The sequence below is a fragment of the Capricornis sumatraensis genome, chromosome 12 (assembly GCF_032405125.1).
Source record: "Capricornis sumatraensis isolate serow.1 chromosome 12, serow.2, whole genome shotgun sequence".
Classification (NCBI taxonomy): Eukaryota; Metazoa; Chordata; class Mammalia; order Artiodactyla; family Bovidae; genus Capricornis; species Capricornis sumatraensis.
Window position 1 is genome coordinate 30,343,721 of NC_091080.1, and position 14,258 is coordinate 30,357,978.

Below are 14,258 nucleotides of genomic sequence, written 5' to 3' on the forward strand. Positions count from 1 at the left end.
TAATGCCTCTGGGGACAAGTAAGGTTCTGGCAAGAATGAATCGCAAAATTCTGGGTGCCCTTCACGTGGGTTAAAAAATACTTGTCTTTTCACCAAAACCAAGGGCAGATGCAGAGACCCCTGGACCACTTCTCAGCCTCCCGCACCCCAGGCCTCCGAGAGCGTGTCCAGCACTCACCACCACCCAGGTGTCCCCACGCCGCAGCTAGAAGCAGCGGAGGAAACTTGAGTCTGAAGAGGGACAAGGGACCTGGTGGGCCGGCCGCACTCTGCCTCATTTCCCCATCTTTCCTCACTCTGCCCTTCTGGTGATTTTCACATTTTCTCCTCCCTTTTACGTTCATAAAAACCTCTGGGGAAGGCAGCTTTTATTCCATGGCTTCATGTAATTCCCAGGGCTGGGAATGAAAGTGATTTCCTTTCACAACCCCTGGCTGAGTGCCTTTCACATCCCGGCTGTGTTGTGGGGTGATTTATCAACAGCAGGGGCCAGGGCTCCTTCCCCATCCTCCCCGCTCCCGCCATCACTTAGAACAAGAGCGTGCCCACAACCGGCTCCGAGGCCAGGGCGTCCTCTCAAGACGGCTCCGAGGCCAGGACTCGGCGGAACCGCCGTGATGAGAGCCGCTTGTTCTCCTCCGAGAGAGCAAACGCGGCCCGAAGTCTCCAAGTGACAGGGCTGGCTTTGAACCGAGACTGTGAAAGCATATTTTTCCAAACTTGTCAGGATCGTGTTTCATTTCTAGACCTTTATTCTCCGAGGGACAATGAGAAAGAGACACAGTTTAAGAAGTCTTGGGCTGAGAGATGAAGTTCCTTTTCTTTGTCACCATTAAACCGAGCAGGGGGATAATGAAGCTGAGGGGTTCATGTTTCGCTGTCACAACAAAGCGCAGAGGCCAGACGGCAGCGGCCCACTGGGAAGGCCGCGTGTCTCTGTCTGAGCTGAAGGCCGTGGTCTGGCTGCTGCCTCCTCGGGTTCCCATCCCTCCACTGGACTCCCTTTGGGTGTTGACCAGTCAGAAGCTGAAACGAGACAGAGCAGTAAGCTGAACAGTTGGCCCCAGACCAATCCCCGGTCAGGGGGGTTCTGTCTGCGCCTGGCCCTGGGGTACAGTGTGGGCACCGTGGGGTTACCATACCACCTCCTGAGGCCGAGAACATCTTCCCATTGAGGCCAGAAATGTCCATTCAGACCTCAGCCTTGTTGCTCAATTATTGCTCTAACATGTATCACTTTGTTGGCCACTTAGCAAATCCTGGGAGAAGGAAATGGCAACCCACTCCAGTGTTCTTGCCTGGACAATCCCAGGGACAGGGGAACCTGGTGGGCTGCCGTCTGTGGGGTCACACAGAGTCGGACACGACTGAAGTGACTTAGCAGCAGCAGCAGCAAATCCTGACTCGTGCACAGCTCTCATAAGAGCCCCAAGCCTCCAGACCTGCTGCCCCATGACTGTCTACATGAGGCCTGGGCATCACCACGCACAGGGTTCAGAGCCATGGCTGCCAATGCTCATCACTACCCTCTCCGGGCCTCGTTCGTCCTCATCTGAAAAGTAGGGAAATGCTGAAGCTGAAGCTCCAATACTTTGGCGACCTGATGCAAAGAGCTGACTCACTGGAAAAGACTCTGATGCTGGGAAAGATTGATGGCAGGAAGAGAAGGGGATGAGGGAGGATGAGATGGTTGGATGGCATCACCAACTCGATGGACATGAGTTTGAGCAAACTATGGGAAACAGTGAAGGACAGGGAAGCCTGGTGTGCTGCAATCCACGGGGTCACAAAGAGTCAAACACAAGTGCGCAGCTGAACAACAGCAGCAGTTATAGCCTCCTCCCAGAGTCGTTGTGGTAATTCAATCAGATACCTTCTATGAAGTGAGTACATCATGCCCCACACAGAGCACAAACTCAAAGATGCCAATTCTTATTTTGAAGTGTGGGGAGCCCATGGAGGAGGTACTGGGAAAGAACCTAGGACTGTGAGCCTCAGCAAGGAGGGGGAGGGAGCAGGACTCAGAAGGAATGGAGACCAGCAGGCTGGGTGGAGACGCATCTCCTGCTTGCCCTGCAATTTCATTGGGAAACGTCTGCATTGAAGATTTTTAAGTCGTCCATCATTTCCACTTCTCTCTCTCTCTCTTCTCACACTCATCATTGTTCTAGAGACATTCAAGTTCAGAGGGGCTCCTGTATTTGATTTGAGGTTCTAATAGTCTAGAAATCAGGAAATGCAGGCGGGGCTTCTGTCTCCAGCCTTTTATCCTCAGATGAATGAATGACTTCCTTCACCACTGGGGGCTGTCAGTGTCTCCCTTCCTCCCCAACCTGGATCGGTTATTACCTCTGTTTTTAGATTCTAAAAGCTATGGGCAATTTTCAGCACAGAGAAATCAGACGGCAAGTTCCATTTGCTAATGGACCGGTCATTAATGAATGTAAGTGATGACACACACGTGGAAAAATGTGGGTGACTGGACCCGTCCCCAGGCTCACTCAGACTCAGGATAAGGTGAGAACTTGGCAGATCTAGAACCATGTCACTGGGGCAACTCTGAGTGATGATTCATATGGAGTATTTAACTCCTGCAGAAGCCGGGGCTAACCTGATAAGGTCTATAAACCCCTCAAACTCAGCATAGTATAAGGTATGACTTGAGACCGGAGCTGGCTAGGTGACGATGTCATAAACTACAGGTACATTTGAGCATTGTGGTACAGCCCACTCCACACTCCACCCCTCAACCACACACACACACGCAAAAGACGGACTCCTGCTCAGCAGGATTTTATGGTCTTTGGAAATAAATTATTCCAATATGGGGCGGGATTTTTGCTTTGTTTTTGCTAATTCTCTGCTAGTTTTATTATTCCACATAGCCTTTATCCCTTTCACTTTGAATTACAGAGTTGATTGCAGTATTGTTTTTCTTTGACATGTAAGCCCAAGTATGATTTTAAAAGGAATTGAATTTTTCAAAAAGGGAAACATTCAGGATAAATGTTAAGGACAGTGTGTTTGAAAAAGCTGAGTTCAGTTTTGTTTGGGCATCATCGCAAATAAAGGAAAAAAAGGAACTGATTACAGACAGAAATTGTAGTGTTGTTTTTTTTTTCCCCCTAGTAAGTGTAGCACAGCCTCCAGGCTGCCCATCAGCACCAGGAAAGGCTGAACCCTCCCCATCTAGTTTCTCCCTGTGCCTCCCCTGTAATGGGATCCTAGACCATACATCGTCTCCTACTCAACCCATGGAAATGTTATAAGAACCGGCGAGAGTAAATCTCCATAAAGCAGTACTGCGATCACAGAATGTATTCTGTGTCTTTGTAATTATACCCAAAGTAGTGGTTACCCTGATAAAAACAAGAAGGAGCTGGAGTTTTGTTTTGTTTTTAAAAAAAGAGGGAATCCAGCAAAGAAAAACTGTCTCTTTCCCTATCAGCAGTTCAGGCTCTGTGTCTAAGGTGCTCCAGCATCGAGATGGCACCAAGACTTCTTTTGTAAACATGATGAAAAATATATTTTATGACTTAACCTCTCACAGATAATCTTGGAAGTAAACTCAGCACTAGGAAATAACATTTACAGGCCTCTTAATCTTCCCTTTATGCAACACCTAATTTCTCTTATCAAAAAAAAAAATGCACAACTTAGCTTTTCACTTCTAATTTCCTTTTCTTGCATCCACAGCAGTTTTCTCTCATCGTACTTGGACGTGTCTCATTTTCTTGCTTATGTCTTAACCGTGGTCCTCCTCCTCCTCTTCCATTTCTACTGCCATTTCCCTGCCTATGAAACCTGTTTTCCCCTCTTCCTTTCTCTCCTTGAGGAAAAGTTCCTTGATCATTAGACCAAGATGACAAACTAGGACTGTGTTGGGGAAAGAGCTGAGACTGCCTATTGAAAGCTAAACAGGCCCAACCTGAATGATGCTGCCTGCCAGTGTTGAATGAGAATTGGTCAGCACAGAATTGCAAGACTCTTGGAATCTCTACACATATGTATTTGACATTTTACCCAAATCCAATTCCACAGCCCGGATGGTGGAAGAATTTCCTTGTTTACTTGAGATAAATTCTCACTCACCCATCATCCTTTGTTCCCATGAAACCATTGCTCATAGCCCTCGAGGACTGCCTTGTAGGACCCTCACGTTGCTACAGTTGAATGCGCATTCTTGTGCACAGCTAGGAAATGCAGCATCCTGATTAATTTTGTGTTCTAATTGAGAATTACAATGTACATCTTCTAATCTAAATACCAAACCTAAATGAACTAGGTGAGTCCTTGGAAAACTCAGAGGCAACTTCAGGACTCACGGGATGTCAAGGTCACCACAGAAGTGGTACAGATCGGCAGAAGGACAAGATAATTGGGGTTTCAATTGGATATAAAGGAAATGTAGCTTTTGGTGTGTAGCATCAGGGAGCAAAAATAAGTGCACCATTTCAAGCACATTATTTTTTTATATACATACAAAATTCGAAATGTTTTGAAATGTTTAGGTGTTCAAAGGAAAGAAATTCATGGCCTGCCAATTTACAAAACAATCTCTGTGTGATAATCCCAGGACTGTAAGAAAAAAGTATATATGTACACACATATACACATACCCTCATGCACTCAAGTCTGGGAAAATAGCCACCAAAATTGTAACAATAGTCTCTCTGGGTGACGGAATTAGAGAAGCTTTTGTTTTCTTCTTTTGTTTTAGCTGCACTTTCTAGTTATAAAAGATAATGGTTAAATATTCCTTCCATAATGTAAATGAATAAACAAATAGCCTTAGTTGAGCAAACCAACATGGCCCGATAAGTAATTAAAGGCAGCACAGAAACCCATTTCAATGTAGATTAAGAATGGATTAAATGGAAAGAATGGTAGCAGAAGAAACCTTCCTGTTAGGAAAACAACCATCACACGAGCCGTGTTGTCAAACATGGACTTGGCTGGGGAGGGCGGTGCCAAAGTGATATTGAGGGGCAGTTTGGGGGACTGCCACTGCCTTGGGGAGTATACACGGGATTTGGGTCATCGCCTGGTTGTTACAGGCAGGGCTCTGCGAGTCATAAAGGATATGACTATCTTGGGGTCACAAGAAGGGATTCTTAACATTTGCAATGAGAACAATTCCTTGTCTGCATTTATGCGTCTGTTTCTAACTTCCTAGACAGAATCAGATATGGGAAACCACATCTTGGTTTCAATCCTGATTCTCCCCCACTGAGGGGAGGGGGTTTGGCTTGAGCCTGAAGTCAGACGCCATCGGGTCTCCCCAGGACCCAGTCCTGGTCCTTCCCAGCACAGGGATGCTTGCTGGCCTTCCCGTCTCACCGGTCCCTCCCACCCCGGCTTTTACTCTCCAGGGTCTCCATGTGTGGGGGGGCATGTCATCTCCTCCCCCTTGGTTCTATCAGGGTTAATGTTCCAAGAGACTGACCTGCTCTGAGGAAAAGGCAAGCGGACCACACCATAATGTTCGTAGGTGTGAACAGAGAAAGAAGCCATGGGTTCTGGGAATATTTGTGGAGGGAGACACCATCGGTGAGGGAATTTTATCCCGTTCATAAAAAGGGCTTGATGGAGCTTCCACATTTAGGACAGGTGTTGCCAATCTAGGATTGCCCACCCGCCTGCTTCCTAAGTCTGTCCGTGAGCAAGAGAGACCATGCCCTGGAGGAATGACATCTCCAGCTTCCGGAAGCCTCTGCATTCTCCAGGGATCAGAACAGAGGCCCCATCCTTGCTCAGCCCTTTCCTGCCGTCACCTGCACCTTCCCTATGTTGTCATTGTTGTTAGTCACTCAGTTGTATCAGACTCTTTGCGACCCCGTGGACTCTAGCCTGCCAGGCTCCTCTGTCCATGGAGTTCTCCAGGCAAGAATACTGGAGTGGGTCACCATTACCTTCTCCAGGGGATCTTTCTACCCCAGGGATCGAACCTGGGTCTCTTGCATTGCAGGCAGATTGTTTGCCATCTCGCCACCAGGGAAGTCTGCACCTCCCCAAGAGACTCTCAAGTCCTCAGTGTGCCTCAGCCTCTCCTGTACTTGCTATTGGCCCTGTAACACCTCACGCTGGGCAGCGGTCCTGACTTCCATGGGGCTCTGCTACACCTGCTGATCTAAAGCTCCCTGTGTATGGCAAACCAGTCTTCTTGAGTTTTGTGCCAAGACTCACCTCTTTGTTAAGTGAGAGGATTCTCAACAATAGAGTCCCTAAGTGATGAAGAATTGGCATCCTTGACCTTTTTATCTTTTAGCCCTTTACAGCTTTCAGATGATGCGCAGCATCTCACATGTTCCTCAAAGCGACCTCAACCTCTTAAAGCAGGCGTTCTATCACCCCTGCTCTCCAGATGAGAAAAATGAAGCAAAAAGGGTGGCCCAGAGCCACCCAGCTAGTTACTGGGAGCAGACCTGGGAATTCTGATTAGGGGCTAATGCCCTCGCCACTGTGACAGTGGTTCTGAAGCCTGGCAGCTCATCCGACTGCCCTGGGGAGATGGCAGAGAAACCAGGGTGGGATACACCCTGCTCTGGACCTGCGGAGACACTCGGCATGAGGCTCTGCCACCTACATTGTCAACCACAAGTGACTCTGATGCCCCCCTACAGCCTCCCCACACCCCCAGCTCTGACGCTGCATCCCCATCTATGACCCCAAAGCTGACAACCAGCGACTTTACGGGCTAGCCCTGACCCAGAAAGCCGGGTCACTTACACCTCCCAGGATCTTCCTTCTTTTAGAACATTGCTGAGTTAACAGCTCAAGGTCTAGAAACCCTGAGGTTAAAAATAACCATGCCTGTTCATCAGCCCCCAGCAGAAGGGGTGAGGAGAAGGTGACAGCCGTGCTTATGAAGGCCTCAGAAAAGCTGCTGAAAAGCTTTGGAGCCAAGAATAAGGGCCCAGGTCTGTCAGCCTGGCTCCAAAGCAGTTGGACCTCAGTTCGTGGGACAGGTCTGGGAAAGACCCTTGTATTCTCAAGACTCTGTAAAGCCAGGGGCAAAGACCCTGACGATTAAGTGACCACAAACCCATCCAAGAATTACCCATGGAGGGTGGAGGGTTTGTGTACGGTGGAAAGTTCTTCCCGTCGGGAAGGAGCATGTTAAATGTGAAGGCAGAGTCCCCTGCAGGCGGACTACTAAGAGCTCAGTCAGGAGAGAGAGCTTCAGCACTCATGTCTCCAGGACAATTAGGAACTGGTGTAAGAAGTCCTCGGAGCTGACTTAACCTGCCCTGAACTTGGCGAGTGGACACCCTCAGCCCATGATTTATGGGGGAGCCCGGGCTCCCTGCCTGAGCGCCATATATGGGTCAGCCTGGAACCCATTATAATAATCGTCGGGAGAATCAGCTTGGAGACAAGTTGAAGCAAGCTGAAATTTGAAAAAAACACATTAACAGGGGTCTGAAGGGATGCCAGAAGAGCCTGCCAGCAGGGGCAGCTGGAAGGCCAATTTTTCAGTCAATACTGAAAGGTGGTTGCTTAAATCTCTGAGTCAAATACACAAGATTTTCTCTCCGGCTCAATACTCCCGTTTAATTGCTCTGCGGAGTCTCTCCACTGACGCATCTAACACCCAAATACCGAGCGGGGAGGGAGAGAAAAGCGTGTCATTGACGTGCAAATGAGGAAATGAGGTCCTGGGTGCAGCCTGGGTCCTGCACTGACTGCCCCACCCCCCCAACCCCAGGGGGTCACCAAGGCCCCCCTCCGTAGAGATGGCTGGGGGTGGGCGGGCGGCACCTCTCAGCTGGCCTCAGGACTCTGGGGGGGGGGGCGCAGCTCTTCACCCCTGCAGCTCCCGGGGAGGCTGACCTGAGGAGGGTCTTCAGGAGCCAGGGTTTTCACAGGTGAGAGAGGGGCAGGGGCCCCTCAGAGCCCAGAGCAAGGGAAATGGGAGCCACCAGAGGGCGTTCCCATATTTGACACCCAGGTAACAACCTGGAGAGACTGAGGGCAGACGTGATCGTGATCGGTGAGGAAAGCCTCGACTGGGGTCCTGAGATTGGGGAACAGAGGGGTCCCTGAGGGAGCGAGGCCCAACAGCCTGACCTTCAGAGGGAATCCTGACAGATGGGCGGCTCCTGATAGGAGCCCTTACCGTGACGACGCCCACAGAGGAGCCCGGGGCTAGGTCTCCATTTCTCGGAGCCTCTGGCTCACACAGCACCGTTTCCTATCCACCTGCAGCGTGGGGGCTGTTCCTTATCCACACTTCTGCTATTCACACGCAACAATCAGAAATCCACTCACATGGGACCCAGAGGATCTGACAGAAGCATGGCTGTCCTGAAGCCAAGAAGTCCACGCGCAGCTGCCTACACCTGGGGGCCTTGACTGCACGCGTTCCCGCGGGAGGGCACCCATGGTCTGCCCCAGACAGACAGCCTGAGGGGCGAGTCCAGCTTCACCCACTCGCTGGTTGTGGGACCTTCGATAAATCATATAACCATTCTGAAATTCAAGCTTCCCACCTCTTAGGGGATTAGCCATGTGACTGACGTATAACGTGACTTGTATGGAGGGCACTGTGTCTGGAGAAACCTCATTTTGTGGGTTCATGGGGACTAATAAGCTTTTCTGAGTATTAGAGGTTCTTTGGAGGAGGGCAGCAAGGGCCCTTTCAGAATGAGGGGGCCTCTACTTGGGACACTTGGGATGGGGAGGCGGGTAGGGTGGGGAGCATAGAGAAAAACTTGCTCAAAACACAGAGAACAACCATCGGAAGCATCCCGCCCAGGGACCCCTCTCTGGCCCTCTCCCCTTCCCCGGGAGCCGGGCCTCGGGCCCAGTGCAGTCTGGAGGGTTCTGCAGCCATCTGGGGTACTCCCCACAGGCCGTGTCACTCTCATGCAGCTTCCAGCTGTCCGCATACCTCATGGCAGCCAGAGTCTGGCCATCCCGACTTCCCTGATCACTTGCTTCTGCGAAAAAGGCGTGAGGGGAAAGGCTGTGAGTACCGGTCAAGGTGGGACCTTTCTTTGAGCCCCTGGGGACCCCTAACCACGCCCAGGACACGGAGGGTGCCCAGACCCCCTCCCTCGCTGCACACTGGAGACGCCTCCAGTCCAACCCTATCTGGCTATGAGGGGGAAACTCACACAGCCCCTGGAGGTTCAGGGGTCACATTCTCGAGTCCCCCCAAACCCCGAGCAGTGTCAGCATGGGGTCTTTCCTGAGGGATCCCAGTCTTCCTGTTTCTGATGGGGATAGGAGGGGCAGACTCCCCAGAGCCTGACAACCAAGGCTCAGCATCAGAAATCCTAGGCTGATGGGGGGAAAGGAGAGGGAGATACAGAGAAGCGTGGACATGAAAAGAGGCGGCGATCCCCCTGCTTCTGGGTTCCACACACAGGGTTGTGTTTCTCTGCACAGAGATTCCTAACCAGGGGTTTGGCTGGGGCTGCCATTCACCTAGAAGAAGGGTGACTTTCCTCCATTATAAGCCATGTCTGGGGACTACCTATGCCCAAAGAATGACTTTTCCCATTTTACACACACACACTGTTTGGGGTCTGGGAGGGGCTGTTCCCTTCCCTTTTTCACATCCTCTCTTCCTCCTCTTTTTCTGGGTCCATCGTGAAATCTGCAACCAAGAGACCCTTTACTCATTCCTGTTTTGTTTCCAGCTCAGAACTGAAAGTGGGTTGGATTCTACTGGCCCAGACCAGGAAGAGAATCCTGTTTCTCTAATTTCCAGCTCAAGCGCCCCTACAGGGAGAAAATGGGAAGAAGTGGTCCATGGTTGGAGCCAGGTACACCTAGTCAATTTATCCCGTACAGCCCTCCGCCCTTCGGGAAGGACGTGCTGGTGAGAAGGACAGATGGTGCAGGTGGGCGAGGCACCCAGAGCCTAGAAATTCAGAAACTCTAATGAGGGTACCTCCTGGTCTTTATTAACCAAAACTCTTTCTACTTTTTCATTTAGATCTTTCTACCTCAAGTGTCTCCAGCAATAAAATGTGGCCAAAATCAATCACAGCTCCCAAGCACACTAAGGAGAGCTGATATTTGAATGACAGCGCCACCAAAGCCATTGAAACAGTTCTCAAATTCCCCTCTCCATTGGTATAACCCCACTTTTAAAAATAGGAACCATAATTCATGCATCCCCAAGAGACCTCCTGCATAAATGAGCTACATAAATGGGGAACCTGTGGATTTAGAGATTTTTCTCTGTAGGCCCCAGGAGCAACTAAAGATTAGTTCCAATCAGAATGAATGCATTTCCTTCATGAGTTTGCTTCAAACATTCAGGAAGCTTTGCCTACTGGATTAGTTTTAACCTAAACTCATCCTCTTGCCATTCCTGGAACCAAGTGAGTCACAGATTTTATCTTTCTTCCCAGTTTTGGAAGCCAGCAGACAATGGGGACGGTGGAACCTTCCAGTGTGTGAAGAGGAAGCCTGTCTGGAGCCTCCCTGGAGGCTGAGGAGCAGAGGGAGGCTCTGAAATCCTCCCCCAGCTACAGGCTGATGGGGAAAGCCCCTTTCTTAGACAGGGCAGAGCCTTAAAAATGAACGCATGTGGGACTCTTGAGGCTGTGTGCGTCAGCAAGAGAGGATTCAGGCACAATGGTCCCATGACTCGTCAGGGGCTGTGACTGAGTAGAAGGTCATAGCCTGGGGGTGGGCGGGATGGTACCCAGGCTGGCCCTCAAATATGCTTGTTGCTGTTGTTCAGTTGCTAAGTCGTGTGACTCTTTGTGACCCCCATAGACTGTAGCCTGCCAGGCTCCTCTGTCCATGGGATTCACCAGGCAAGAACACTGGAGTGGGCTGCCATTTCCTTCTTCAAGGGATCTTCCTGACCCAGGGATCGAACCTGCATCTCCTGCATCGGCACGCGAGTTCTTTACCACTGAGCCACCAGGGAAGCCCACTAAACAGAGCTGAAGTTGTTGGTGGAAAAAACACCCAATAGGAGTATTGATGAAGCTTCTTTTTCTTGCTTACCCTCGGAATCAAGTCGAGCCTGAGGTTTCCCCATGATCTCATCCTCTGAGGCCTTCAGGTTTCGTATCAGAAAGTAGGTGGTCATCTTCCCTTTCCCTTTCACTTCGATTTCACCCCGCTCGGTTATTTCACACCCTTGATTCTCCAAGGCTCTGCACAGAGAAGAGAAAAAGATGTCCCAGGTCACAGAGCTGTGACTCAAGAGTGGGCTGCAGTGGGCAGGATGATGTGCGAGAAGTCTGAGACCCAAGTGAACGGGGAGGGGCCTGTGCAAAGGGACGGGGCTGCAGAATGACTAGGAAACTGCAAGTGTTTATGTATTTACTGGCTGTGGAGAGATGCCAAAGACACACCACAGACCAGTGCAGACTAACATCACGTCCAGTTCACAGTCAGCTGCCCCAGCCAGGGCTTAGCACTCATCAGTCTTCCCTTGTCCTTGGCTTTGCCTGGTTTCGTGGAGATTTCAGACCTTCACCAGGCTCCTCACATCCCCTCATTAGGCACCTGAGCTCCTCGCCCACATGCTGCTGACCGTGCATCCTACTGCGTGACTTGTTTAGCTGCTCAATCGTGTCGGACTCTTTGGGACTCTACGGACTGTAGCCCACCAGGCTCCTCTGTCCATGGGGATTCTCCAGGCAAGAATACTGGAGTGGGTTGCCATGCCCTCCTCCAGGGGATCTTCCCAACCCAGGGATCAAACCTGGTCTCCTGAATAGCAGGCAGATTCTTTACCACTGAGCCACCAGCGAAGCCCACTCCCTCACCTGATCTGTCCACAAACTGCAACCCTTAGAGCCAAGACCCTGCGCCTTCTCATCCCATTGACCACACCTGCCCTTTCCCCCAACTTCAGAGGTTGAAGTATCTTGTTGAAGGGTGCCCACACAAAATCCATTCCCACCTCCTCAAGGCCCAGCCCCTGGGCCACCTCTTCTTTTATCTTCAGCTCCCTCTCCATTTGCCTCCTCCCCTAAGCCTAACCAGCTTGCTAAGGTCTCTTCCATCCTAGTGAGTGAAGTCGCTCAGTCGTGTCTGACTCTTTGCGACCCCACGGACTGTAGCCTATCAGGCTCCTCCATCCATGGGATTTTCCAGGCGAGAGTGCTGGAGTGGATTGCCATTTCCGTAATAGAAGTAAAAATCTTCTTACTTGTCCATCTTCTGCTTTAATGCCATACGAATGCTCATTCCTTTTATCCTTCAACCCACAATCCAGTGTCTATTCATTCCCCTGCCCCTCACTGACCACAGTTACTTCTGATAATGTTCCCACACCTCTGACTATTTTTCACTCCTTGCCATGGAATCCATCAGAGAGCCACCAGGGGAAGCCCAATTATAGTTGATATTTTCGTTCCATTCTTCCTCCATAAAAGTAGCCAGAAGGGTGCTTCTCTTCCTGAATTCTCTGCCTCTCCTGCCTTTTCCATGGCTGCTTCCTCCATCTGCCAGTGAAATGTTAGTTCTCCCCATTGTCCTTCTCATGCGGCATCCCTCTGCAGGTGGGATAACCACCTCTGTGTTATTACTCCAAGCCTGGTTCCCCAACCAACAGCCTGATTCCAAATCTCACCCAGTGAGTTAATGCCACTTCTCTCTAGATGCTTCCCAGTTCCTTTGATTCAATACTTCCAACCCTGAGCTTATCGTCTCCCTCCTGGACTGGAATCCCTTTTCCTTTGTCGCATCTCAGATGATGAGATTCAGGCCCAAGCTGCCCACGATGGAGACCTGGGAGACAGTCAAGGCTCCTCCCTCTTTCTCAGACCCCATTTCTACCAGTTACCAAATTTAATTGATTTTATCCTCAGATTCCTACCCACGAATGTTCTGGTTCAAACCAAACTCTTAACAAGTCTTGTCTTTCCCATCTCGTGATGCTCAAATCTGCCCTTACATGGCCTTGAGTGGTCAGTGTCAAGCAGGACCCTGACCTTGCCGTCGTGTCCAAGCTCACACTCCTTAGGGGCTCACACTCTTCACCGTCGGTGTGAGCCCTGCCCCTCAGGGAGGCACACACAGCTCTCCCCACTCTCTGCCTCACAGCGTCCACCCCAGCAGTGCTAAATCATTTGCAGTTCTCAGCCCTGATTCTACGTCTGTGTTTGTACTGCTGGATATTCACTCCAGTATCCCAGTTTGGGCTAAACTCTGCTCTGGAATTCCTTGTTCAAGACCCAGCTCAGGAAACTCCCTTCTCCACACAGAATCTCCTTACTGGGCTGGGCTCCCGTGCCCCACAACACACACAATAATTCCCACAGGCATGGGAATGGATGGTTAAAGCCTGACTCCCTGGGTCATATCCAGGCCATTTTCCTTCCTAGCCAACTTGTGACCTGAAGCAAGTGAATTACCTCTTTGTGCCTGATTTTTTTTCTCATCTGTAGATGAGAATGATAATAGTATATCTTCCTAGGGTTGTCGCAACAGTAAATGGATTAACATATGTTGACGAGGGCTTCCCTTGTAGTTCAGCCGGTAAAGATGTCTGCCGTGCAGGAGGCCCAGGTTCGATCCCTGGGTCGGGAAGATCCCCTGGAGAAGAAAATGGCAACCCACTCCAGGATCCTTGCCCGGAAAATCTTATGGACACAGGAGCCTCATGGGCTGCAGTCCATGGGGTCACAAAGAGTCAGGAACGATTGAGCAATTAACACTTACTTACTTATGTTGATGAACTTAGAGACTGTGGCCTCTAACAAGTTCTCAGCAAACTGTAAGTATTGTTTCATGCATATCGTGACCACTGCACTTCTCACACTTTAAAAATAATTATCTGTGAATATTTCTTTCTTCCTGCACTACACCAGGGGTCAGAAAACTTTTTTTGTTCATAAAAGACCAGATAGGAAATATTTTCAGCTTTAGGGACCACGGTCTCTGCTCAGCTGCTCAACGACTCAGCTCTGCTGTGGTAGCAGGAATGCAGCCGTGGATAAGATAAAGATCCTGGCTGGGTTTCAATAAACCTTTATTTACAAAAACAAGCAACGGCTGGAAGTAGACTACCTGCATCTGATAGCTGTGAGGTACTCTGTACCTTCTGGAAGAAGAAGGGGCAAGGAGCAGAATAAGTGGTACCTGTAGGTCGTGGGGCTGAGATGCACTTTGCTGGGAAGCCCGTGACTTTCCACTGTGTTCACAGTGTCGCCAAACAAGCAGTACCACGGCATCTTGTCCCCCACAACACCTGCCAAGACTGGTCCCGTGTGGATCCCCACTCTGATCTGCACAGAGAGAACCTGACTGAAAAGGGACCATCAAATACTCTTATT

The 14,258-nt window shown here is 50.2% G+C and overlaps 1 protein-coding gene across 1 annotated transcript in view; it reads right to left on the reverse strand.

Moving 5' to 3' along the window:
- Nucleotides 1-576: 576 nt before the first annotated feature.
- The window catches only part of LOC138089015 (guanylate cyclase soluble subunit beta-2-like), a 58,039-nt gene continuing 44,357 nt past the window's right edge, over nucleotides 577-14,258 (reverse strand). Inside the window, 4 exon segments of the mRNA XM_068984348.1 lie at nucleotides 577-696; nucleotides 8,800-8,942; nucleotides 10,975-11,126; nucleotides 14,065-14,210. Of these exon segments, the coding sequence (XP_068840449.1) occupies nucleotides 577-696; nucleotides 8,800-8,942; nucleotides 10,975-11,126; nucleotides 14,065-14,210 (561 nt within the window).